Source organism: Saimiri boliviensis, chromosome 13 (genome assembly GCF_048565385.1).
Source record: "Saimiri boliviensis isolate mSaiBol1 chromosome 13, mSaiBol1.pri, whole genome shotgun sequence".
NCBI lineage: Eukaryota > Metazoa > Chordata > Mammalia > Primates > Cebidae > Saimiri > Saimiri boliviensis.
In genome coordinates this window covers 21,254,277-21,280,531 of record NC_133461.1, presented here as the reverse complement: position 1 = coordinate 21,280,531, position 26,255 = coordinate 21,254,277, and the positions used below count along the sequence as shown (strand labels likewise).

Sequence of the window (26,255 nt, the reverse complement as noted above, 5' to 3'; positions counted from 1 at the left end):
GAGCATTTTCCCAGCGTGCTAATCACAGTCATTGTTTTACTCTAATATAGTTCTTTTTTTCTTTATAGCTATTTCGTTTTACAAAGTTGTAATTTTTAATATATATGCAATTCTGCATGCTGAGTATTTTGAGCATTTTTACTAAATATTCTGAGATAAATATTTTCTATGTTACAATAAAAGCTTTATAATGATTTTTTGTTAGGTTGGTTGGTTTTGAGACGGAGTTTTGCTCTTGTTGCCCAGGCTGGAGTGTAATGGCGTGATCTCAGCTCACTGCAACCTCCGCCTCTCCATGCTTTCCATCACCAGTCCTCTGGGCTCTCTAACTGTAAGAACTATTAGTTAGGTTTCCAATTTAAAATGTTAGTCAGGAGAGAGCATATTTTAAATCAAATATACCCTCAGACTAAGACTCAACTTCCAGAAGGATAGACAGGTTCCATTTTGGTGAGTAGAATACAGTGAATCAGAAGAATTCAAAAGGACTCCATTCAAGGTTCAGAAACAATCTGTCCAGAAATCAAAAAGTAGTCACCACTATGTTCACATTATAAACCATACTTCACAGGTAGATATTATTTTCATATGTGCAAGGGGGCATCTGGAAGCTACATTAGTGCTTTCAGGTTGCTTGGAAACATTCAATAAACAACCCAACTTTTTGTAGTAGCACATTCCAAAAAGAAATAATAATTTAAGCAGAGCGCCTATAATCCCAGCACTTTAGGAGGCTGAGGAAGGTATATTACTTGTGGCCAGGAGTTTGAGATGAACCTGGCCAACATGGTAAAACCCTGTCTCTACCAAAAATACAAAGATTAGCCAAGCATGGTGATACATGCCTGTAATCCCAGCTACTCGGGAGGCTGAGGCAGGAGAATTGCTTGAACCTGGAAGACAGAGGTTGCAATGACAGAGCGAGACTCTGTCTCAGAGAAAAAAAAAAAAAAAAAAAAGAGTGCAATGGCGTGATCTCAGCTCACCGCAACCTCAACCTCCGCCTCCTGGGCTCAGGCAATTCTCCTGCCTCAGCCTCCTGAGTAGCTGGGATTACAGGCACGCGCCACCATGCCCAGCTAATTTTTTGTATTTTTAGTAGAGACGGGGTTTCACCATGTTGACCAGGATGGTCTCGATCTCTTGACCTCATGATCCACCCTCCTCGGCCTCCCAAAGTGCTGGGATTACAGGCTTGAGCCACCGGCTGATAATTTAAACTCTTGAGGTATATGAGAACTCAGGCATTTAAATGAGTTATCTGAACAAATATTTAAGGCACATAACAAGCTTTGACTTTTTCTTCCAATAGTCTTGATTCTCCTTATGGTTACAGAAAATGATAAACATTAATATCCAAAAGCAATTTGGGACTAAGAATGTGCAGACCTCAATCCTTGCAATGAATGCAAACAAATGTATTTGTGGGTGACAGCAGCAGCTCTGCCTACAATGAATGATACAGAGATTGCCAAACACAGATTATTCTTCAGCTCCAGTTAAATACACAGAAAACAACAAGCAGTAACATTTTCCAAAATCAGGAACACAGAGAATTTTGCAAAGGAAACTCCAAACTGGGCTTTAGTTTTACCATCAACCAACCAATGTATCAGCACAACAGCAACAACAAAATACCAGTATTTCCCACGTTGTGTGGGCCTCTTTGCTTTCAAAATGGGAACAGTTACAATCTTTGCTATATCAATAAGAAAATCTGTGGCCAGGAGCAGTGGCTCATGCCTATAAGCCCAGCACTTTGGGAGGCCGAGATGGGTGGATCACCTGAGGTCAGGAGTTCAAGACCAGCCTGACCAACAAAGAGAAACCCCGTCTCTACTAAAAAATACAAAATTAGCCAGGTGTGGTGGCACATGCCTGTAATCCCAGCTACTTGGGAGGCTGAGGCAGAACCACCTCTTGAACTCGGGAGGCGGAGGTTGTAGTGAGCCGAGATTGCACCATTGCACACTCCAGCTTGGGCAACAAGAGCAAAACTCTTTTTTTTTTTTTTTTTTTTTTTTTTTTTTGAGACAAAGAAAGAAAGAAAATCTGGGTAGCCATAAAAAGAAGGTTTATCGCACAAACCTAGAAAGTGCCTTAAGGTTCATTTACTGATCCATTACACAATAGCATTAAAGCGCTGAGCACTTACCAGCCACTGCCTACCGCCCACCATTTGTAATCCCCAGCCAAGTGGCCAATAATTCAAGGGACAGATGGACCATGAGACTTCAAATGGACTGACCTAAACTCCCATGTTGAAAGAAGACAGGCTGGATTTGCCATTCAAATTGCAAATGATTCATCCTTCTCCCTCAGTACTTAGACTCCTTGTTATCTTTGCCGGCACCGCATCTACCTGTCCACTGTGAAAGAGAGATGCCTTACCTGTGGTGGAGCAGCTGTACTGTGGATACTGCGTGAAAGCAATAGCCCTTTCTAGGCCATCTCTCTCCATCTCTTCAATTGCTTCTTCCGTTAAAGGATGGACGTACCGAAATCCAATATAGTATTTGTGAGGGGCTATTAGGAAGCGCATGTGGAAAGGAGAAAGTATTAATCTTTATATAGATTCCTGAGAGTCACCAAACATAACGCAATGCCAGAACAAAGAGCAGCTAATGTAATTTCCTATGGCACTGACAGTGAAGGCAAGTTCAGCATATTCCTTGGATCTTATCCACTCTTCAGCTGGTATGTGGACTTTTAATCAGGATTTTCGGGGATCAGCACCCCACCCACACACCTTTACTGCACAGTGGTTTTTAAAACTCAAACTTCTGTTCCTAATTCTCTGTTTTTGGCTGGCATAAGAGAGCCTCAAGAGAAAGGAGGAAAAAACAACACTTATTCTAAAATAGGACTTCCTCTTGCATACCAGACACCATGGTAGACACTGTGTGTTATTTTTTTAATCATTTAAACCTTGTTTTTCAGATAAGAAAACAGAGACTCTGAAGGTTAACTGAACTGCCCAAAGTCACACCTTGCAGGTGGTCAAGCTGGAATTAGAGCCTGGAAGCCCCGCCCCATGCTTCTCGCTCCTCCCAGGTCCCCCTACCCTGCTCCTATTACCCAGTTCCCCAAATCCCCAGGCCACCTTGTTTGTATTTAAAAAATGCAAGACCTCTTGGATACGTAAAAAAAAAAAAAAAAAAAAAATCATTGATAACAAATGATTAAAATGATTCTCCTCATCACACATATAAAACAATGCTTAATTTGGAGGTACCACATGGGATTTAAAGCCATTGTTCTTGATGTCTAAATGGCCCATACCTGCTACATATCCTTGTGTTCTTTCCCTGTCCCTTCCCTGTCCTTTCACCAACATGCTCCTCTATATTCTTCTTCCTCCCGCATCTCCCTTTCCTGTATTTAAAAAACATTCACACCACCTAACTGCTTAAGCATGTATAAAGTCACAAAACTACAAGTTTCCTAAACTTACTTAGTCTTGGTTCCTTGCCTTTTCATAGGATTACATATAACTTACACTCAGAGGTGACAGTGAGAATCAGTACATGAATGTCAGGTAGTACTGAACCACGATAATGTTACCATCCAAAGCATTAGAAGGGGCTGCAACTACGAATGCGACACAAATTGCCCCAAGAAACATCTAAGTTAAACTGAAGGAAAAGATGGGAGTTTATCTCATTTATACATAGATACATACAAGGATGACATTCCTCCTAACTTGACCCAGAACTACAAGCCAATGGAACACATACCCAAGGAAGAAGCAGAATGCCGTTAGGTGAGAGATACATGTGTATGTGGAAAAGCTGGTCGGACTCAGTATTCTCTGGTTGGGGATGGCGAAAAGGAGGAAGGAAGTAAAACTGAATCATTTGCAGCTCTCTGTCCGTTTTCAGGCCACCAATTTCATGCTGTCTTGCAAAAAATGGTCACTAGCAATTAACATGTATCCGAGTAGATGTGATCCCATAAGCAAACTCCAAATGACTAATTGTTCAAAGATTATGTGCTTCATGCTAAAAACGGCCAACTATTACCATACCGTCAAATCTACTGAAGCAACTTCTGGTGATCTGACCTCAGGTTTAGCAAGCAAGGGGAAACTGCTTTCAGATCTACTTTGAAACAATACGATGATCAGAATGCCATCCCCAGTGCTGCAGGTCAACCAGCTCCTCACGTTTTCTTTTCACTTGTCCAGTATCTGCAGGTTATAGTCTAAACACCTGGGGTCTGGGAGTTCCCAGACCCTGCATACTAGGAGGTAGACAGGCTGCTGTGGCAGATAAAGACAGGGCGGGTGGCCACATTTTAAAGTGAGACAGAGTAAAATACTCTGGAAATAACTGATAATGTTTTCTAAAGGCTTTCTAAAGACAGCTTGTAAACACATACTGTAAAAAAAAAAAAAAAAAAAAAAAAAAAGGCAATATCCCCGACCAGGCATACCCTGAGGAACCAACAAACAGTGTTCATGAAGGACCCCTGTCCATCAGGGTGGGTTTCACACTGTGCTGGCTGCCCCTGGCAGGATGCAGGCATGAGAAGGAGCCCCTCTGATGTTAACCAGCACCACATCTCACGGGCACATCTGGCCAGAGTGAGCCCCAAAACACATAACTCACTGGCCTAGCCCAGGTACCCTCAGAGCAGCTGTCCAATGAATAGTCTTCCACAAGAACTATGAAAAGACAGAGAAACTAGATTTTTAAACAGAAAAACTTCATTAATTTAGCAGGTACAATAGTTCAAATGTCCGATATGTACATAATTTTTGAGAGAAAGGTTTGAAATACATAGCAAATGCTTCTTAATTTGTATCAAATCATGAACCTGTGCCAACAATGAAAAGGCCCACATATATTGAATTTTTGCCATGTTAATGCCTTTTAGGATTATGGCATTTAATTTTCACAAGGATCTAGGAGTTGGATTCTATTATCATCCCCATTTTTGAGCTGAGGCTTAGTGAAATAAGTAAACTGCCTGAACCAGTGGTGGAAAGCCAACATCTTCAGAGAAAAGAGCCCACACTCCTACCACACTGCATCAGTAAAGAAGACAATTATTTCATGAGTAGCCCTTACTTACAGCTTCACTGAAAGCAGTTACGAGCTAACCCGTTAAACTATAATTTGTAAAGCATATTTGAGATTCAGCCTTTCCATCAGATAATTACACTTCTCATCTACTTCCGTTATCTATTCTCTACATTTCTGCAATGCAATGTAACTACATGAAACCATTTCCTGGTATAACTCACTGTCTTAGTTAACTGGTCAATTCTATGAAAACCAGTGCAAGTTTCAAAAGGTCCACACTGGCTACCAAACAACAACCACTTCCCTAAAAAATGACAGCATAAAACATGTTTATCTGTTTGCAATCATCACATTTTCTGGCCTAAAGAGAATTTTTCTTAATAGAAATAAATTAACAAACATAGTTTAAAAGGGAACTTTACAACTGTATAGAAAGAAAGGATCAAAAGGGAGGAGGAATGAGAAGGAGATGGAGAGGCACCCCAGCAGCCTCGCCGCAGAGACAGGAGGTGGCGGGAAGGATGCCCTTCTGTGTGTTTTCCTTCTTCAAGTCTGACAACTCTACTAGGGCTCTAACTCCTGGGCTCAAGCAATCCTTCTGCCTCAGCCTCCCAAAGAGCTGGGGTGCACCCCACCCCCATGCTCACTACGGCTCTTTATAATGATGGGTACCATAGTAACACAAAAACGGGAAAAATGGGAACCTTTCTGCCTCTTCTTCCCGCTGAAGACAGCATAGCAATTGCAAATCTGGTTCATAATAAATCCTTTTTTTTTTTGAGACAGGGTCTCACTCTGCTGCCCAGGCTGGAGTGCAGTGGCATGATCATGGCTCACTGCAGCCTCAACCTCCCTCGCTCAAGCGATCCTCTCACCTCAGCCTCACAAATAGCTGGGCCTGCAGGCATGTGTCACCATGCCTGACTAATTGTTGGTTTTTGTTTTGTTTGTATGTATAGACAGAGTTTCACCATGTTGCTCAGGCTGGTCTCCCCCTCCTGGGCTCAAGCAATCCAACCTTGGCCTCCCAAAGTGCTGGCATTACAGGTGTGAACCACTCAGCCAGGCCCACAAAAAGCCTTTGATCATGATAAACTGTTAATGACTGGCCTTTGTTCTCTATCAGGTAGGTGTGAGTGGAGGGCTGACATTTTAAAACATGTACTGCTGCATGTGCGGAGGAACCACGTCAGAAATGCCCTTGAGCCCCAGCTGAAAGCAGGAAGCAAGCCGGATGTGCAGAAGCACAATTGAAGAAATTTCCAAGTGAGGTGATCTGTGAAGGGGCCAGGGCCCTTTGTTACTTTGTGTCATGGGCACTGGTGGATTCTGAGAGCAGCTGGAGTTGCGTTCACTCGGTGAGGTCAGAAAAGAGTAAAAGGCTCCTTTTGGTCCTGCCTAGTGAAGCCGTTCTCCTTGAGGGTCCCCAGCGTCACACACCTATCCTGATCCCAAAGCTCTAAGATATATTTGCAACAAATGTAATTCATGTGTCCTGAGATGTACATTTTTTTCGGTTTTAACATTTCTCCTATCAGTCCAGTTGCTAATAGACGATGCCTTAAAATTAATTGGTAGTGCTTTCGTGTCTTAGTACTATACAAAAACAGTGTGTCCTACAATCAGCTGTGTGTCTTTGATGTGTTTAATATGGTATGTTTACTTTATCCATGCATATGGTGGTTCATTCTGCACACTGTTATTCTGCACAGAGGTTCTCAGATGTGCACAATCCTCCTTTCAGTGCCATGGCCAACAAGGACCTTCAATACCTTACGATGGTGGTATTCTGAGAGCTGAAAGCATCACTGCAAGTTGCTTAGTATCTTGTGGCTTCCATGAGAGCTAGCTAATCCCGCTCTCCATGTTCTAATTAGCTATCCAACCAGAAAGAAAAGGCAATAGCAGCAGTCTCAATCCATTTTCCAAAGATTTCTTTCCAGCGTAATGATATATGCATCTTTTATTCATGGTATGTTGTTTGTGCCTTATACTCTAGCTCAACTTAACAAACATCTCGAACTTCCTTTTGAAACTAATGTTCCAAATCCTTAGCTTTATTTATTTGTAATGTAAGATGTAATAGCAGAGGCTAAAGGTCAAGGGATAATGCCTGGAGACCTAAATTAACTGACCATGTATTATGTAGAAACATCACCAACCAAGTTGCCAGTACATACAAAGCATTTAGCATCTACCACTGTTTTGAATGTCATAACTACTTTGAAAGAACTAATCTAGCTACATGTTAATGAAGAAACACCATACCTGTGTTGGGGGACAATTCATCCAGCAGCTTCACCATGCCCTCTCCCTGCTTGGAAGTCCACTTCTTGATGGGGGATCCGCCTCCGATCCTGCGGTACTGCTCTTGAATCTTGGGGGTTCGGCGTTTGGCGATAAACGGTGCCAGCTTACTAAATCATTTAACATGCAGGTAAGTGAACTTTATTCCACCTTAGCAACCTGAGAAATGTTTTCTACTCAATTAGAAAAGTAAGCAAAATTTTAGAGAGTCTAACAAGATTAAGGCTTTAACACAGAAGCTTAGGGGCCGGGCACGGTGGCTCAAGCCTGTAATCCCAGCACTTTGGGAGGCCGAGGCGGGTGGATCACAAGGTCAAGAGATTGAGACCATCCTGGTCAACATGGTGAATCCCCGTCTCTACTAAAAATACAAAAAAAATTAGCTGGGCATGGTGGCGTGTGCCTGTAATCTCAGCTACTCAGGAGGTTGAGGCAGGAGAATTGCCTGGACCCAGGAGACGGAGGTTGCAGTGAGCCGAGATCATGCTACTGCACTCCAGCCTGGGTAACAAGAGCGAAACTCCGTCTGAAAAAAAACAAAACAAAACAAAACAAAAAAAAACAGAAGCTTGAGGTCACTGACAATAGCCAGCTCTCTTAGTGCAGATTAAGGAGTTAAAGCTAGACCCTCTCTGAGAATTAACCCAGCTGTGCTCCACAAGTTGTTTCAGTAGCACACCCTGAAGATTCAGGACACACAATACCCATGCAGAGAGCCTGGATGTGTGCTAGCTACTAGCGTAACACATTTTGATCCCACACCTAACAAGAACTAGGATATAAGACCAAGGAAGTAGACATTCCTCTTAATTAAAAAAAAAAAAAAGGTCTATTAATCTTATAGATGTATTTGCACATAAGAGCAAAGATGTATGCACAAGAATGTCCACTGTGACACGGCAAACAACCTGTCTATCATGAAGCACAAATTAAACAAACTAAGTTACAGCCATACGATGCAATTCTAAATAGCAATCAAAAAATGAGCCAGATCTATATATCAATATAATCTGTTATGAAACAAGATATAGCATTTTTTTTTTTAAAAAAGGAAAGTGTCAAATATAGTATATAAGTACATTCACATTTGTGTAACAAAGTGGAGGAGGGTGTGTGTGTGTGTGTGTGTGTGTGTGTGTGTATGCTTGGATATATATGGACTATTTCTGGATGTGACAGTATTTACCTCCATGTGGGTAACTGGGAGTGCAAGACGAAATGCACACTTGCCTTTTATTATAATTACTTTTATACTATTTGCACTTTTTATCACATACATGTATTAATTTTTCATTACAAAAATCTATTTTAAAAGAAAAAAGAGGGAAGAAGGGAAAGAAGGATGACAGGAAAAGGACAGCAAGAATCCGTATTTATAGTACAACTGAATAATCATCATTGCTTCCCTGAGTGTTAATCAGCCATTAAGTGCCAAGTACAAATATATCTTTAAAAATCTTTAAAGGTACTTAGGCTATGTCAAGACAACTGCAATTGCCAGGGCTCTGGGGAGCAAAGGGCTCAAGGAGAATCGTCACTACCTTACTCTCTCCCCTGCAATTTTCTGATATTATATCCTTCTAATATCTAATAGAAAACAATGCTGCTGCTTTAACCATTACCAGATACGATTTAAACTATTTCCTGTTTTGAAATTACAGAATTGAGAAACACATGTAAGATACAATGTAGTGAAGGTTATCATAACATCGCAGTGTTTGTACGTATCTCACTTCTGAATAGGAAGCGTCATGAGATCACGGTCCAAGAAGAGTCTCAGAAGGAAGTCGTGAACATCTCCGAGGGTTTCAGGGCCTCCCATGTTTAGCATTAATATTCCAGTTTTTGGCTTCCTATATAAAATAACATACAACGGTTAATTTGTCACACTTTCTTTGAGGGTGGAATCTTGGTTCAGCCAGCAAACTCTTTTTTTTTTCTTTTTTTTGAGACAGAGTTTTGCTCTTGTTGCCCAGGCTGGAGTGCAATGATGTGGTCCTGGCTTACCGCAACCTCCACCTCCCGGGTTTAAGTGATTCTCTTGCCTCAGTCTCCTGAGTAGCTGGGATTACAGGCATGTGCCACCATGCCCAGCTAATTTTGTATTTTTAGTAGAGACGGGGTTTCTCCATGTTGGTTGGACTGGTCTCAAACTCCTGATATCAGGTGATCCGCCCGCCTCAGCCTGCCAAAGTGCTGGGATTACAGGCGTGAGCCATCACGCTCAGCTCACCCAGCAAACTCTTATCTAACCTGTTCCATATAAAGGTAAATACTCTGGCTCTTTCCACTGCCATCACACAGATATCTATTTGCGGACATCTGTGGCCTCCAGTTCCCCATTGTCTGGGCTTAGATTCTGACCTTTGTCTTTTGTCTTCATCCATGATACCGTCTTCACTCAGCTGGAAATGTTTCCCTTTTAAAGATTCAGCCTGAACAGAGATCGAATCTTTAGGGACTGAGAGTTGAGGTAGAAATCTAAAGTTGTCGGCCAGGAGCGGTGGGTCACACCTGTAATCCCAGCACTTTGAGAGGCCGAGGCGGGGGGATCACGAGGTCAAGAGATCAAGACCATCCTGGCCAACACAGTGAAACCCCGTCTCTACTAAAAATACAAATAAATTAGCCAGGCATAGTGGCACATGCCTGTAGTCCCAGCTACTCGGGAGGCTGAAGCGGAAGAATTGCTTGAACCCAGGAGGTGGAGGTTGCAGTGAGCCAAGACTGCACCACTGCACCCCAGCCTGGTGACAGAGCAAGACTCTGTCTCAAAAAAAAAGAAAAAAAAAAAAAAAAAAAGAAAGCACCTGTACATGTGAATGCTTTATAAATACAAAGGTTACTGTACATGTGAATGCTTTATAAATACAAAGGTTACCTGACCTCTCCCAACTTCAGGTTTCTCATTTGGAAAACACAGCATCCACCACCTGCCTCAAAATGCTGTTTTGAGAATTCAGTGGGTAACATCTTCAGTCACTTAGCACATGCTGGCACACGGTAAGTTCTACGCAGAGCAGGGCTTCCCCCATCATTTTAAACCCCCACAGTCTAATACCAGCCCATCCCCACTCTTGCATCTGTTCCTGTCTCTTTAGTCATTATTAAATTAAATGACTACTGACTGAAATTATTTTTTACATTTTATTTTTGAAATGGAGTCTCACTCCGTCACCCAGGCCGGAGTGCAGAGGTGTGATCTTGGCCCACTGCAATCTCCACCTCCCAGGTTTAAGCAATTCTCCTGCCTCAGCTTCCCAAGTAGCTGGGATTACAGGCACCTGGGCGAATTTTTTTTTTTTTTTTTTTTTTTTTTTTAGTAGAGATGGGGTTTCACCATGTTGGCCCAGCACTTCGGGAGGCCGAGCAGGGTTCCTGAGATCAGGACTCAAACTCCTGACCTCAGGAGCCCTCCTCAGCCTCCCGAAGTGCTGGGATTACAGGCATGAGCCACTGCACCAGGCCTGACTGAAGTTATTGCTTGCTCCTCTGCTATCTTCTCCAGGACCTCCCTCTATTCTTTCATCCATGGCTCCTGTTATGATAAACTTCAGCTCTCCATCCTGCATGTAAATTCACTGCGTAGATAATTCCTACAAGAACTGTTGCTAACATTCTAATTAGTCCCAGGCTAAAGAATCAACGACTGTATGAGCAGGAAGAAGAAAAAGGAAGCAGAGCTCCGAACAAAAGTTTTCGGCCAAGCAGCTCCTGGAAAACTAAAACAACAAAATACTCTGCAAAAATGTAAACCTAAAATCCAGATCAAGCTCTGGAGTCTACACAGCCCAAAGTGAGCCAGGCCGGAAGTTCCCCACTCCTAAACCCTGCCAGAGAGCAAGGTAGAGCTGGAACAGGACCAGGTACCTCTGGCACGCTGGCGGGAGCCACCAGAAGACCTTGTGTGTCCCCATGAACAGGTAGCCATGGGATGACAGTGACTGGGAAACTAAAGAACAAGGAGTATGTCTTCCATTCATTCATCCTTTTTTTTTTTTCATTTTAAAAAATTGAGCATAACTCACAAACCATAAAATTCACCATAATCTGAACAATTCAGAGGTTTCTAATACATCCAGAAGGGCAGAAAACCGTCACAACTATCTAACTCAAGGACATCTTCGGCCGCAAAGAATCTTTGTATCCATTAAAGCTACTCTCCATTCCCTTCCCTCTCACCAGTGGCATCTACTTTCTGGGTCTACAGATTTGCCTATTCAGCGCATTTCATAGAAATGGAATCACATGATTGTGTCTGGTTTTACTCGGCATAAAATGTTCATGCTACGTGTCATAGCATGAATCAGTACACTTCACTCCTCTTTATTGCTAAATAATATTTCATTATATGGTTATACCCTCTTTTCACTCTCAATAAAGCAGCTGAAAAATAACCAGTCTGAATTTTATCTGAACACTGTTATTGTGAATACTGAGGGGTCCACGCCCTGAATTTCCCACACCAGACCACCTGACTACTGCAGTGACTAAACCAACGCTGCGGAGACAAAGCCTGCGTAGGAGACAATTGCTTTTTATTTATTTATTTATTTCTGAGATGAAGTCTTGCTCTGTCACCCAGGCTGGAGTGCAGTGGCACGATCTTGGCTCACTGCAACCTCCGCCTCGCGGGTTCAAGCCATTCTCCCGCCTCAGTCTCCCGAGTAGGTGCGATGACAGGTGTGCACCACCACACCTAGCTAATTTTTGTATTTTTAGTAGAGACAGGGTTTCACCATGTTGGCCAGGCTGGTCTTGAACTCCTTACCTCATAATTAGTTTACCTTGGCCTCCCAAAGTGCTGGGATTACAGGCGTGAACCACTTCGCCCAGCTAGAAGACCATTCTTAATGTACTTGAAAACTAGTAATACTATGATGGCATCTTTCTCATTTGTTTTTTTGAGACAGGGTCTCACTCTGTTGCCCAGGCTGGAGTGCAGTGGCACAAACAAGGCTCACTGCATCCTTGACCTCCCTGACTCAAGTGATCCTCCCGCCTCAGCCTCCTGAGTTGCTGCGACCACAAGCACATGCCTCCATGCCTGGCTACTTTTTAAATTTTTTATAGACACAGTCTTGCCATGTTTCCCAAACTGGTCTCAAACTCCCAGCTCAGGCTCCCAATCAGGCTCCCAAAGTGCTGAGATCACAGGTGTGAGCCACTGCCCCGGGCTTATAATGACACCTTAATGGGCAATTTTAAACAATTATTAACATCCGGCAATAATATAAGGTAGCAAGCCATGTCAAATGTAAACAGGTGGAAACTGTTTTCTTGATCAAACCTATTGTAAGTGAATGAGGTAAAAACCTGAATTCTCAACCTACAAATCAATTCCTGGGGAAGGGAAAATGTTGCATTACAATGAAGGCAGGAATTTTCTCATTTAGACCCCATTATAAAGATTAACTAAGGTCCCTTTTCACATCATTGCCTTAGACCAGGCGTCCCCAAACTACGGCCCTCGGGCCTCATGCGGCCCCCTGAGGCCATTTATCTGCCCCCTGCGGCACTTCAGTAAGGGGCACCTCTTTCATTGGTGGTCAGTGAGAGGAGCACAGTATGTGGCAACCCTCCAACAGTCTGAGGGACAGTGAACTGGTCCCCTGTGTAAAAAGTTTGGGGACGCCTGCCTTAAACCAGGGTTTCTCAACCTCAGCACTACCGACAGTTGGGGCTGGAGAGTCCTTTGTTCTCATGTAATTCAGGAGGCTTAGCATACCTGGCCTCTACCTACAAACGACAATAGCACACGCCTCACCCCTGTGTGACAACCAAAAACCTCTCCAGACATTGCCAAATTTGTCCCAGGAGGCAAAAATGCCTCTTTCCCCCCGCTGAGCATCACTGTCTTAGAGGAAGAGGGCTTAATCCCCTTTTTACAAAACCAAGCCACTGCACTGAAGATGTTGTTCTATCACTCTTCCATGCTCAACTCCTATGGCTGCATTAACAGGGGTGTTGAGGTTTCTTTCCTGGATATTTGAAAATTCCAGATGCATTCTTTTGTGAAGCAAATATTCCTTTAATCTTTCTACTTAGACCACCAGTCTTCTCCTGGGATCCTATCTTTCGCCCTCAAAATCTGTGACTCACAATAAATTAAGTGCATTTTCCCATGGATTGCTGCCAGTTAACAGATTACTGGTTAAATTAAAAAAAAAAAAAAAAAAAACCTCAGGCTAAAAGACTTACCTAAGCCACAGAGGGTATCAATGTGCAAACGGGATTTAGAGCTGTTTTTCATCTATAACACCTGAGCTCAGAACAAGAGTGGCTTTAAAGGGGATGCTACTCTGCCCTGCTCATGGTTTTGCAAACCCATGTTGATCTTACACATGAAAGAGATGCACAGGACTTGAAAATACCTAAATACACACACACTTAATTCAAAACTGTGTTGTGCATGATGAACGGCGCATTAGGAAACCCTAGTCTGACACCCCTCTATTCCAGAATGTGAAGGGAAAGCTTTAGTCAAGGGTCTCCGTCTCCTCTCCCTCCAGACAGAACACACCTGAGACCAAGGTCTGAATGTTCTCGTTCCGTTTGTTTGAACATAAAAGTGTGTACAGCAAAACATATTTAGAACTTCTCACTTGGAAAGGTTTCAACATTTTGCCATTTTTATATCGTGGACTCTCAAAATACAAGGTTTTTCCTTGAAATAGTAAATGCACATAACAGAAACTTAAGCTTGTCAATAAACAATAATTCTATTCTACTGTATATGATCAGCCTCAAGAAAAAGTAATCAGAGCCCAGCTCTTCATTAAACCTGTAAGACATGCTTGGCCTGTGTGTCTACAATGCCTCTGGAAAAGAGTTTGGCAAACTATAGCTCATGCACTAAATCTGTGTACACACATACACCTCTACTGCCTGTTTTTTGTACATAAAGTTTTACTGGAACACAGTTCCCCTCATTGTTTACGTAATATCTATGGCTGCTCTCACATGACAACAGCAGACTTGAATAGCAGCAAAAGAGAGAGTTTGGCCTACAAAGCCTAAAAAATTTACTACCTAACCCTTTACAGAACAAATCTGTCCACCCCTAACCTAGAGTAGTGTTGAGTCTAGTATTGTAGTCTAGTCCAGTCCAAGGATCAAGCAGCACAGTGCCTTTATAATGTCTGCCATCAGAATAATCCACAAAGACACTCATTGCTTCACCATTTCTAATATTAAAAAGCTAGAAATCAGGTCTGAGCACAGTGGCTCACGCTTGTAATCCCAACCCTTTGGGAGGCCGAGGCAGGTGGAGCATGAGGTCAGGAGATCCAGACCACCCTGGCTAACAGTGAACCTGTCTCTACTAAAAATAGAAAAAATTAGCTGGGCACGGTGGCAGGTGCCTGTAATCCCAGCTACTCAGGAGGCTGAGGTTGCAGTGAGCTGAGATAGCGCTGCTGCACTCCAGCCAGGGGAATTAAAAACAAACAAACAAACAAACAAACAAAAAAACTAGAAATCAACTATATGTCCCATAATGTGGGACAGGGTAGTTTATGATTTAATAAAATATTCTTCAGTTACTAATACAGACATATATTTGTATTTATATGAAGATAAAGTAAATAAAATGAAGGTGTTATAAATATATGATGTACAGTAATTTCACACCTTGCTAAACACAAACTGAGTGAATATTAATAGTCATACAGACAAAATTGGCCTGGCTGGTGGCTCACACCTGTAATCCCAAGCACTCTGGGAGGTTGAGGCAGGAGGGTTGTTTGAGCCAAGGAGTTCGAGACAAGCCTGAGCAACACAGTGAGACCTCGTCTCTATTTTATTTTTTAAGAAGAGAGAGAGAGACAAAATATTGGGTAGTAAGATTATTCGTAATGTTTAGAGTATTTTTTCTTTTTGCCTATTCTCTAAAATGAACCCATTTCTCTTATATAAACATGCTCTAAAGTTACTTAGTAGAATTTGAAGATTTTCATTTAATTTTAATAATATTAAGGCTACTTATAGTAATGACTGTTGCCACTAAAATAACACACAAATGAAATAACTTTTCTTCCAGGGTTCCACATTGAATCACTTCTTCACTTTATATCAAATCCCAACCCTCAGTGCTTAAGGCTGAGGTGGAGAGAGGGGCTGGGAGGGGCAAGGAGGGAAGGAATGAGGCCCTGCTGGGCATGCTGCCAGATGAAGAGGCTATCTAAGACCTGTCCCCAACTAACCTCAGTTTACACAGCACTCAATCATCATACCCATGATCACGCAGCAAAAAATAACAAACACAAAAGAAGAAAATTTTGGTTTTGGCCAGGCGTGGTAGCTCACACCTGTAATACCAGAACTTTGGGAGGCCAAGGCAGAGAACTGCTGAAGCCAAGAGTTCAAAATCAGCCTAGGCAGCAAAATAAGACCCCATCTTTACAAGGAAAAAAAAAGTTTTTAATTAGTTGGGTGTGGTGGTGTGCACCTGTAGTCCTAGCTACTTGGGAGGCTGAGACAGGAAGATCGCTTAAGCCCGGAAGTTCAAGGATGTAGTGAGCCATGATCACACCATTGCACTGCAGCCTGGGTGACAGTGCAACACTCCTTCTCAAAATAAAAAGAGTGACTCACACCTGTAATCCCAGCACTTTGGGAGGCCAAGGTGGGTGGATCAATTGAGATCAGGAGTTCGGGACCAGTCTGGCCAACATGGTGAAACCCCATCTCTACTAAAATTACAAAATTAGCCAGGCGTGGTGGCATGCACCTGTAATCTCAGTTACTCGAGAGGCTGAGGCAGGAGAATCACTTGAACCTGGGAGGTGTAGGTTGCAGTGAGCCAAGATCGTGCCACTGCACTCCAGCCTGAGAGAAAGAGCAAGATTCCCTTTCAAAAAAAAAAAAAAAAATGGCCAGGTATGGTGGCTCATGCCTATAATCCCAGCACTTTGGAAGGCCAAGGCAGGTGAATCACTTGAGGTCAGGAGTTCAAGACCAGCCTGGCCAACATAGTGAAACCCCATCTCTACCATAAATACAAAAATTAGCCAGGTATGGTGGCATGTACCTGTATTCCCAGCTATTTGGGAGGCTGAGACATCAGAATCACTTGAACCTGGGAGGTGGAGGTTGCAGTGAGCCAAGATCCTGCCACCACAGTCCAGCCTGGGTGACAGACTGAGGCTCTGTCTCAAAAATAAATATATACATACATATATATATATATATATACACACACACATATATGTATTTATTTATTTTCATGCCTGTACAATTTTCATCAATGTGTGATCTAGCAGAAAGGTCATGGAGTTAAATAGGTCACAGCAACTTTCTTTCTCCCTGCATGATGTTCAAGTGTGCTTTTTCTATTTACTCATCTCGGTAACTTTATGGAGTCCTCTGTTGCTTCTGTACAGAGGAGGACTTGGGAGCAATTGTGACTTCTGTTACTAAACAGGACACTTGCAACAATGCCATGCCTGCTGCCAGCCGCCAGCAACAGAAGAGCTGAGGTATGAAAAGTGTATTTCACTTCTTTAATAAATGATAAATCACATTACATCCTTTATAACTACATTCACTGTGTTAACGAATGAAAAACAATACTCTAGTTTCCTATAGAAATTCTTGGTTGATCAGTTATTCATTATCCTGTACAGAACATACATTTCATAGGCATAATTACATTAGGTTCAAAAATACATTTCCAGCATTTATAATTTATGTTATGTGACATATTCCAGAACCGAATTCTTAACATGATTTGCAGACTGTTTGGACTCAGCTCTGTGTCTTTTAACAATAGCCCTGTTGTGGGGAAGGATCAAGTGGGGAAGGAGGGTGTAAAACCTGTGGTTTCACAGCTGTTGAAAGGAAGCCAAGACAACAGTGCATGGCTCCTTCCACACTGGCTTTTCCCAGCACCTTTTCTCTGAGGCAGCTTGTATGTACAGAGGTCTGCATCAAGAAAGAGAAGTCCTTATTTGTACCTGATGTTAGACTCATACCTCTTCTCCGGCTGAACTTGAGGCTTTGCACCCAGGGCATGCTGGGCTGTTTCTGCAGCGGCTACACCCGACTTCCACCTCCACGGCTGACAGGCCCTCCAGCTGCCGGACGCCACTGTGACAAAATTAAAGTGCTCACGTGAAATCTAGCTGGAAAGTAATTTCTTCTGAAGAGGTCCTGAGAGCATAATTCCTGGCTTTGAAATTTAAAGAGATGTGATAGCAGAAATGATTTTCCTAGCATTTTTCTAAAGGCAGGTAAAGGCACTTAAAGCCTCTCCAAGGGGATGAGGTGGAAGATCCCTCCGCTCCCCTGGGATGGCTGATGAGAGCCTGCAGGGAAGCATTTTAGAAGCTACACACACCTCCTCTCCCCACCGTGGCTGCAGATTTTGATACGATCCCTCACAAGAAGCCCTGCACGTGACCAACATGACTGACAGTAGCATGTTGCTCCAGTAGAAGGAGAAGGGACTGCAGAAAAGGAGAAAAGCTGCCAATTTAGGGAGTGGCAAGTGGGCCAGTTTTCAACTAGCTGCATTTCTTTCTGCCCCCAAGCCTCCTTCAGTGAGCAATGGTGCTGAGCCCAGCACTGCCCTTGGACCTTGACAAGGGGCCTCTGCTTCCCAGGGCAGGATCTGGCCCTCCTCCCTCTGCACCCCACCCCTCGGTGTATGTAGCCTCTACCACCAAGGAGACATGCCCCCACCCTGGGAGTCCACATCCCACGTGCCAGACCAGGCTTCCAGCACCCCAGGATTCCCTGTCCCCCAAGCTCCACACCCACTCCCAGGGTCTGTGCAGGCCTGTTTTCTGGATCCATCCTCCTGAGGGAGGTTGTGCCATTAGTGTAGCAAGTCTTGACCTGAATGGTGGCCAAGGGATAGCTGTTTGCAGGGGCAAGACTGGAACTGGGTGGGCATGCAGACCAGAGAATCCATCCAGGCTGTTCGCCAGACTCCTCGCTGGGCTAGAAAGAGCCAGTGGTAGGAAGAGAAGCAGGAAAGTGTGTGAGTCAGAGGCAGCTCTCCTAAGGCCTCTACATTTCTGCAGGAGCTCAGAGAGTTCAAGAGCTCACCCTTCCAGGTAGTGATGAAGGTCTGTTTGTCAACATAGGAGGACAGAACCTATTTCCCAGGTTGTTAGCTTGCTGTATCTCACATACCATGTATGTGCCTTCAAGTATACCCTTGTCCTGGGCCCCACAGGAGGTAGCAGTGGGCCTGAAGAACCCACCTGAATCGAGGAGTCCATGTGCCATACTCAGCTGGCATATGAAGAGTACTGGTCCTTAAGCATCCAGTGAAATGAAACTGAAGCCATACAGGATGTACTGAAGATGGTCACATAACAAAGTGGTTACTATGGCACCTGGTGCTATGCGCACGACCTCTCTCCCATTCTCAAACCAGCCAGTTAGAAACCAGCTTGCAGTCAGTCTCCTTCTACCCTCCTCCTCCTGAGAGGCAAAGGCACCCTGAGGAGGAATTCAGGCTGTGGTCAAGCAGCTCTGACTCTGAATCCAGCTCTGCCACTTACTAGCAATGTGATCTGGGGCCAGGTCTTCCTGAGCCTGAGTTTCCCCAGCTGTCAAATGACAACTTGCTACAGGAATTCTTGTGAGGAGTAGAGCAGAGGAATGTAGCCTTCTGCAGCGTCCACCACGTCATTAGTGCTGGCATTAGTTTCAATTGTCAGTTTCTAGAGGATGGGAACTATACTTGCTCTAATTTTTTTTTATCACCTAGCGTATCTGTAAAATATAAGAGAATATCACCAGACCATTAGAATTCCAACCATCCAGATTGTGCACATTCCCAGCAGAGTCAATTATGTGAGCTTACGCTGAATCATCCTTACCCACTCAAAGTGGAAGTGCAAATATTCCACTTCCATAAAGAACTTAAATTTCCAACTGGATTTCCATAAAGAAGTTCAATTACATCTGGTTTGAGTTGATGTTTAAAAGAAAAGAAAAGAAAAGAAAGAAAGAAAGAAAGAAGGCCAGGCACCATGGCTCATGCCTGTAATCCCAGCACTTTGGAAGGCTGAGGGAGGTGGATTACCTGAGGTCAGGAGTTCAAGACCAGCCTGGCCAACATGGTAAAACCCTGTCTCTACTAAAAAAACAAAAATTAGCTGGGTGTGGTGGCGGGCACCTATAATCCCAGCTTCGCAGGAGGCTGAGGGAGGAGAATCACTTGAGTCCGGGAGGCAGAGATTGCAGTGAGCCAAGATCACACCACTGCACTCCAGCCTGGGCAACAGAGCACGTCTCAAAAAAAAAAAAAAAAAAAAAAGAAGTTCAATTCCGAGTCTCAAACCAACTCACATCTCTTACATAGGTCTAATTCTGAACTTCATGATGGGATTTAACCAGGTTCCTAATCATGCTGCAATGTCCCCAATTCCTTCTATGAATGAGATTGTATCAGATTCCATGGGGCGAGAGAATAAAACCTTGGCATTCCACGATTTTACTGCTGGTACTAGTTTAGCATCCCAAATGTGAAAATCCAAAATCCGAAATGCTCCAAAACCTGAAACCTTTTGAGCATGGACATGACACTCAAAGGAAATGCTCATCGGAGCATTCTGAATCTTAGATTTTCAGATTTGGAATGTTCAATCTGTAAGTATATTCCAAAACCTAAAAAAAAGTCTGAAACCCAAAACACCGTTGGTCCCAAGCATTCAGGATAAGGGGGTACTCAACCTGTAATAAGATAACATTTCCTCCATTGAACCTAAAAAAAGGAGGGGGTGCTAGATGTGGTGGCTCACACCTGTAATCCCAACACTTTGGGAGGCTGAGACGGGAGGATCATTTTAGCCCAGCCATTTGGGAACAGCCTGGGCAAAATAGCACAACTTCCATTTCTACATACAATTTAAGGAGTTAAAAAAAAAAAAAGAAAGAAAAGAAAGAAAGCAATGTGGAGGGACTCGATTTTCTAGCTAGCAGATGACGATTTCCTAGTAAAATTTGGGAGCTGGTAACTTTTCAAGCTGCTTAACCATTACCATGTACTACTTACAAAACTATTTTCTTCATGGTTGACCAGATTCTCAGAGAGAATGATATTGCTACCAAGGGACCCTTTCCACTCAGGACTTAATACACTCACCCTTCAAGGAGGCATCTCAAACACTCCTCTCCCATAATGGTCTGAAGGTCTTAGAGAAATGAAGAGTATCTCCTACCAAATGATTAGCATGTGTCCAGGCTAAAGGAGTTTAAAGTAAACATTCAAAGGGCCAACTGAGACTCTGGAAAAGACTCAGCTCACAGCTAAAGAGAATCTGATGGCACAGACAGCACTGTGTGGTGTAGAGTATGTGTTTGGAAACCAGAGAGATCTGAGCAGAAATCCCACATGGGACCAAGAGGCTGTTGGCTGGGCCTGGGCAACTCACTGAGATGCTGCAAGTCTCACTTTTCTCATCTGTAAAGTAAAATAGTGATAAGGCTCCTTCTGCAGGGCTGCTGTAAAGATAAGGGGGGTGGAGGGACTATGTCCATCCCCAAGAACAATGCCTGCCACACTGCATGTGGTTAAGCAAAGAAGTGAAGAACATCCAACAGTATAGACTTGACCACTTATGAACTCCGACCAAGTAATTCTGTCCCTCCTCCTTACATGGATAACTGGTCTACCTTTAGAAGGCCTACAAACAGGCTGGGCATGAAGGTTCATACCTGTAATCCCAGCACTTTGGGAGGCCAAGGCAGGAGGACTGCTTGAGACCAGAGTTCAAGAATAGCTTGGGCCACACGACGAGACCCTATCTCTATTTTTTTTAATTAAAAAGAAAAAAGGCCTACAAACAATAAAATTATCAAACTGAGAGATAAGCAGCAAAACACAAGATGACACAAGAAAAAACTTCCTAACTCCTGCGGTGGTGGACACCTGCAGTCCCAGCTACTTGGAAGGCTGAGGCAGGAGGCTCACTTGAGCTCAGGAGTTCGAGACCAGCCTAGACAACATAATGAGACTTGGTCTCAAAAAAAAAAAAAAAAAAAACTTATCTCAACAAACAAACTTCATAACTCCTAGACAAATCCAATAGGTGATCATTCAAAAGTATACCTATGACTTAAGAAGTTCATAAGTTATGACTTCATGTTGTTGCAAAAAGAAATAAAGAAAAAGAGAAAAAAGAAAAAAAAAAGTTGGGCCAAATATGGTGGCTCACGAGGCAGGCAGATCACGAGGTCAGGAGTTCAAGACCAGCCTGGCCAATAAGGTGAAATCCCATCTCTACTAAAAATACAAAAATTAGCCAGGCATGGTGGTACATGCCTGTAGTCCCAGCTACTTGGGAGGCTGAAGCAGAAGAATCACGTGAACCTGGGAGGTGGAAGTTGCAGTGGGCCAAGATCACATCACTCGCACTCCAGCCTAAGTGACAGAGTGAGACTCCATTAAAAAGCAAAAAAAGTTCGTAAGTATCAATTGGTTCTTCAAAACCAAATTAATATTTTGGATGCTTGGGGGTGAGGCAGAAGAGGGTAGAAGGCAAAGTACAAAAGTACTTAAATCTATAATGGCTCTTTTCTATCACATAAGAGATGAGGATTACTTCAAAAGTACTTACAAAAGATGTACCATTTTTTAAATTAACAATAGAAATAAGGTTCTATATTGTAACTATTAATAAACATTGGGTAGTTGCTGAAATGGAGCCAAAATACTCTGTCTTCTATGTAAACACTAAGACTCTTGTATTATCCTAGAATTCTTTTTCTAATTACAAAAGACAATATATGCTCAGTGTAAAAAACAGTTTAGAGGGCCAGGCACACTGGCTCATGCTTGTAATCCCAGCTAATAGGGAGGCTGAGGCAGGAGGATCACTTGATCCCAAGAATTCAAGGCTGCAGTAAACTATGATGGCACCACTGTACTCCAGCCTGGGCAAAAGAACAACACTCCATCTCTTAACAAACAAACAAACAAACAAACAAACAAACATTTAAAGTTTGGAAAGAAAAAGGCACCAAGAAAAAAACATAATTCATATAGATAGCTAAACAGACAGACAGATAATATATGGCTTACCTCAGGAAGCTTATTAACTCTGTAATATGCTAAATACATAAAGTATAAAACTTTGCTTTTCCACTTTTACTTTCCGAACTCATTTTCAGAAATACTCCTCAATGTTTTCTCACACAGACGTCAATCCTTTCCTATCAACCAAAATGATGAACGTATTATATAACTACACCTTCAACTCAGTCTGTAACACAAATGGACTCCAAATCTACTTCTGCTAGAGTTTCTGAATCTTCCCGCTTTTAAAAACCCAGATTACAAATAATTTAAAGCTTCGCATATTACTCCATCACCTAAAATCTAGGACCTGTCAAACTTTATTTGCCACAGGAAAGGTCGATAAAAGAAAAGAGTAGTTCAATACTTTTCTCAGTCCCACAATTCGCAGTGTTGCCTCTTCTTAAAAGACAATGCCCTTTGTTCCCCAGTACCCTTAGTGAGCTAGCCTCGTTGTACACTGGATCCTTATTATTTTCCTAACAAAGACACCTCTAATGAGATATGGAGGTTCAGAGGGGATTCTCTCCACTCCAAGTAGCTGTCAAGCCGATGAACTTCTTAGAAAAGTATGTCAGGTCTGTGTCCAGTCACCGTTCAGATGCATTAAATAAGCATCTCATGGTAGCCTTCTACCTGAATGGCTAGACATTTTGAGGATTCCTGTGTACCTACTGTGTGCCAAGCAAGATGCTCATGTTCAAGGCAAGCCTTTAAATATATATATATATATATATATATATATATATATATATGATTTCAAAGTACATTTACCAAGCTTAGGCGAGGTTAGGTGCCTTGTCCAAGGTGTCACAGTTAGAAATGCTGTCCCAACCAGGTGTGTGAGAACCACAGTCCCACCAGCTCATCCTGTGGTCACAACCTATTCAAGGTTTGCATCAAAAACGTTGGAAGTTGTTTCCGGGTCTTACATGTTCTCCAACTATCTCGAGAAAACACTACCCACAAGCTGCTCCACGGTGGGTCCCGCTGCCAAGAAGTGGGCACCGAGGGACCAAGGGCCATGGGCTTTCCTCAGCAGGGAGGGAACTGCGCAGCGATGTCAATGGTGGTGAGGCTGACGACGCCTTCCTTACTGTCGTCTATGGCAGTCCCATAACATACCTTCTTTTGCGTGATCCTCACCACAATCTGGTTATTACAGATGACAATAACCAAGGCTCTGGGAAATTCCAACCACCGCTCCCAGACACCCGGCCGACCGATGGGACTTGAACCTGCGCCTCCTGGATCCGGGCGCCCTCCCCAACGCCTCCCGAGCCGGGAGTGTTGCCCTCACCCCTCCCAGGGCAGAGCCCGTCGCCTCCCTTCTCCGAGACGCCCCCCTCCCGGTTGCTCGCAGCTCCCCACGGCCGCTCCCGGAATGCCCCGGGCGCGAGCGCCCCGGCGCCAGCTGCCCGCTCTGCCCACGCCGTCGCAGGAACCCCGGCCCCGGCAGCCGCCGCGACAGACCCACTTACGCGGATCGCGGAGCAGGGCGCCCGCGGCGCGCAGGGCCGCAGCCATGTTTGGGCCAAGTGAAAGCATTCCCGGGACTCGGCTCCTCCCGCGGCGGCGCGCCCAGGTGACCGCCCAGCAGCCGCCGAGCTGGGCCGCGCTCCCCACGCGCATCCCCAGCCCCCTGACCCCGCGCGGCCACCCGCGCCCTCCCGGCGCGCCCGCTCATTCGCTGCCTGGCCGGGGCGGGGCCTCGGGGGCGAGGCCAGACAGAGACACGCCCCTCGCGGAAAGCCCGCCCGGCTGGGCGCCGCTCCCTGCAGGAGAAAGGGCCCGGGGCTGCGCTAGACGCCCGCTCCCCATAACCGTCGCAGGTCTGCAAGACCTGCTGGACTCCTAGTTGCGCTGGACAGGTGCCCTGGCTGCCTCTGCCTAATTAGCCGAGGCAAGAGCCCCAGCCATGACTCAGCAAAGAACTTTTTTGACGTTTCCATCCCTATTATTTAGATATAAAGATGCTTTTGCATCAGTTCTCCAGTTTGCGTGCCTCACAAGTGTGCAGGTCCTGTTTTGTTTTGCTTTATCTTTAGAATAGAAAATGGAATTATTTTATATTAGAGGCTTGTGTCATTCAGTTTCTCTGCAGCCTCTCTGTGTAGCAAAGTTTGACAGGTGAGACTCACAGAAGAGCATTAGGAAAAGTGAAGGCCAGCCTGATAAGTGCATTTCTTGAAGGGACGATATGGTGAAGTTTGTCTGTTTCATATCCGCGCACCTTTCCAGGTAGCCGCCCGCCCCGCCCCCAAGGTCGCACACTGAGACCACGGGGAGGAACAGGCACGCACCCCTCACTTTGTTCCTACACCTCCGCCAGCCCACCCTGCCCATATATGTTCAATGCATTGTGGACTAGGAAACCAGCCCTTGGTACAGAAAAGTCTTGGGCATCGGTATTCATTGAACAAATACTGAGTGCCTACCATGTGCATTGAATAACAGTAGCGGAAAGAGCAGACCTGGGTTTACACGGTGTTAGCAGAGACACAGGAAATATCACAATATGTACTATTTTGAGTGGCGACCAGCATTAGAAGAATGAGCCCTCCCATGCTCTCTCCCCTCTTCTTTTTCCCTCTCAGGACAAAAGAAGAATGAAGCAAGGTAAAAGAGATGAGGTAGGGTCGCGGAAGGGGCTAATGCCATTTGAAGCAGATGGGTCAGAGAAGTCCTCACACATTCAAGCAAAGGCCTCTTACACACTTGAGAAAAGGGAGCAAGCTACATGGAACATTCAGGAAAGATGGAGTCTAGATTCACCTAAAACTCAGTTGTCTGTAGCTTAAACGTGTGCTACTGATGGAATTAGTTTATTTCTTATTAAAGTTAGTCCTCCCGATAGTTATAAGCCCAATGCAAAATGTCAAATTAAATGGATAGCCTTTCATATTACCTACATGATCTTCATATCCAAGCAGATGTCCTGAGAAAAGAACAGTAAAATCTGCTCCAGGTATCAACCCACCTTCCTATACGTGTGGCTAATTCTCTACCCGCATAACCAAAACTGTAGTGGTTTTAAGTTGCTCTTTAAAGAGGTGATCTTCATGGATAATAGACTTCGCTACCTACAGTCTGAACCCTTCGTCGTCATTGTCGTTGCTGTCTTTGTTTTTCTGGTAGAGACAGAGTTTTGCCATGTTGGCCACGCTGGTCTCAAACTGTTGACCTCAAGTGATCCACCCACCTTGGCCTCCCAAAGTGCTGGGATTACAGGCATGAGTCACTGTGCACAGCCTGAACCCATTTCTTCCAAGGAAACTAAATTAAAATACTGCATATCTTGCAATGCTGTGCTGGCAGATATGTAGACAAGGCCAGAGTATAAAACGGCCGGGGGTGTTAGACGTCTGAACTATGTAGGCTCTTGTCCCCTCTAGAAGGCCCTGGATAAGTCGCCCCCTCCATCCAGGGTGCTGGGCCCCCTTCGTGCTGGGTACAGATAAGGGGATTTCTGGTCCCTCCCAGGCAAATGTTGATGATTAGTGACAAGGCATAAAGGTACCAAGACTTACCAGAACGAAATCAACAGTTGGTGTGGGTTAACTTTTGTTCCTGTCCGGAAAGGATTAAGGAACTAGCAAAACATACTTTATTAAATAAATATATCAACAGAATTTTTCAATGAATCAGCATCATTTCATTTCCTTTATTCACATCTTGTACTTTCATTATTACTGACTTCTCTATTTTATTTTATTTTTATTTTATTAATTAATTAATTTTGAGAGGGAGTACCACTCTGTTGCCCAGGCTGGAGTGCAATGGCACGATCTCAGCTCACTGCAACTTCTGCCTTCCGGGTTCAAGCAATTCTCCTGCCTCAGCCTCCTGAGTAGCTGGGATTACAGGTGCCTTTATTGACTTTTAAA

At 43.9% G+C, this 26,255-nt stretch overlaps 1 protein-coding gene across 5 annotated transcripts in view; it reads right to left on the bottom strand.

Annotated features, from left to right (window-relative positions):
* The window catches only part of FECH (ferrochelatase), a 39,284-nt gene extending 15,263 nt beyond the window's left edge, over positions 1 to 24,021 (bottom strand). For 2 of the 5 annotated variants that reach the window (XM_074383358.1, XM_074383359.1), the window contains exons 1-6: positions 23,850 to 24,021; positions 18,174 to 18,278; positions 17,309 to 17,423; positions 9,068 to 9,187; positions 7,296 to 7,444; positions 2,392 to 2,526 (exon numbers count right to left, since the gene is read on the bottom strand). In XM_074383358.1, the coding sequence (XP_074239459.1) occupies positions 2,392 to 2,526; positions 7,296 to 7,444; positions 9,068 to 9,187; positions 17,309 to 17,423; positions 18,174 to 18,278; positions 23,850 to 24,000 (775 nt within the window). In that variant the 5' untranslated portion in view covers positions 24,001 to 24,021. Of the gene's footprint in view, positions 1 to 2,391; positions 2,527 to 7,295; positions 7,445 to 9,067; positions 9,188 to 17,308; positions 17,424 to 17,673; positions 23,701 to 23,849 lie in introns of those variants that run through there. The other 3 variants (XM_039463826.2, XM_039463827.2, XM_074383360.1) reach the window with 2 other exon arrangements.
* Between the last annotated feature and the right edge of the window lie 2,234 nt (positions 24,022 to 26,255).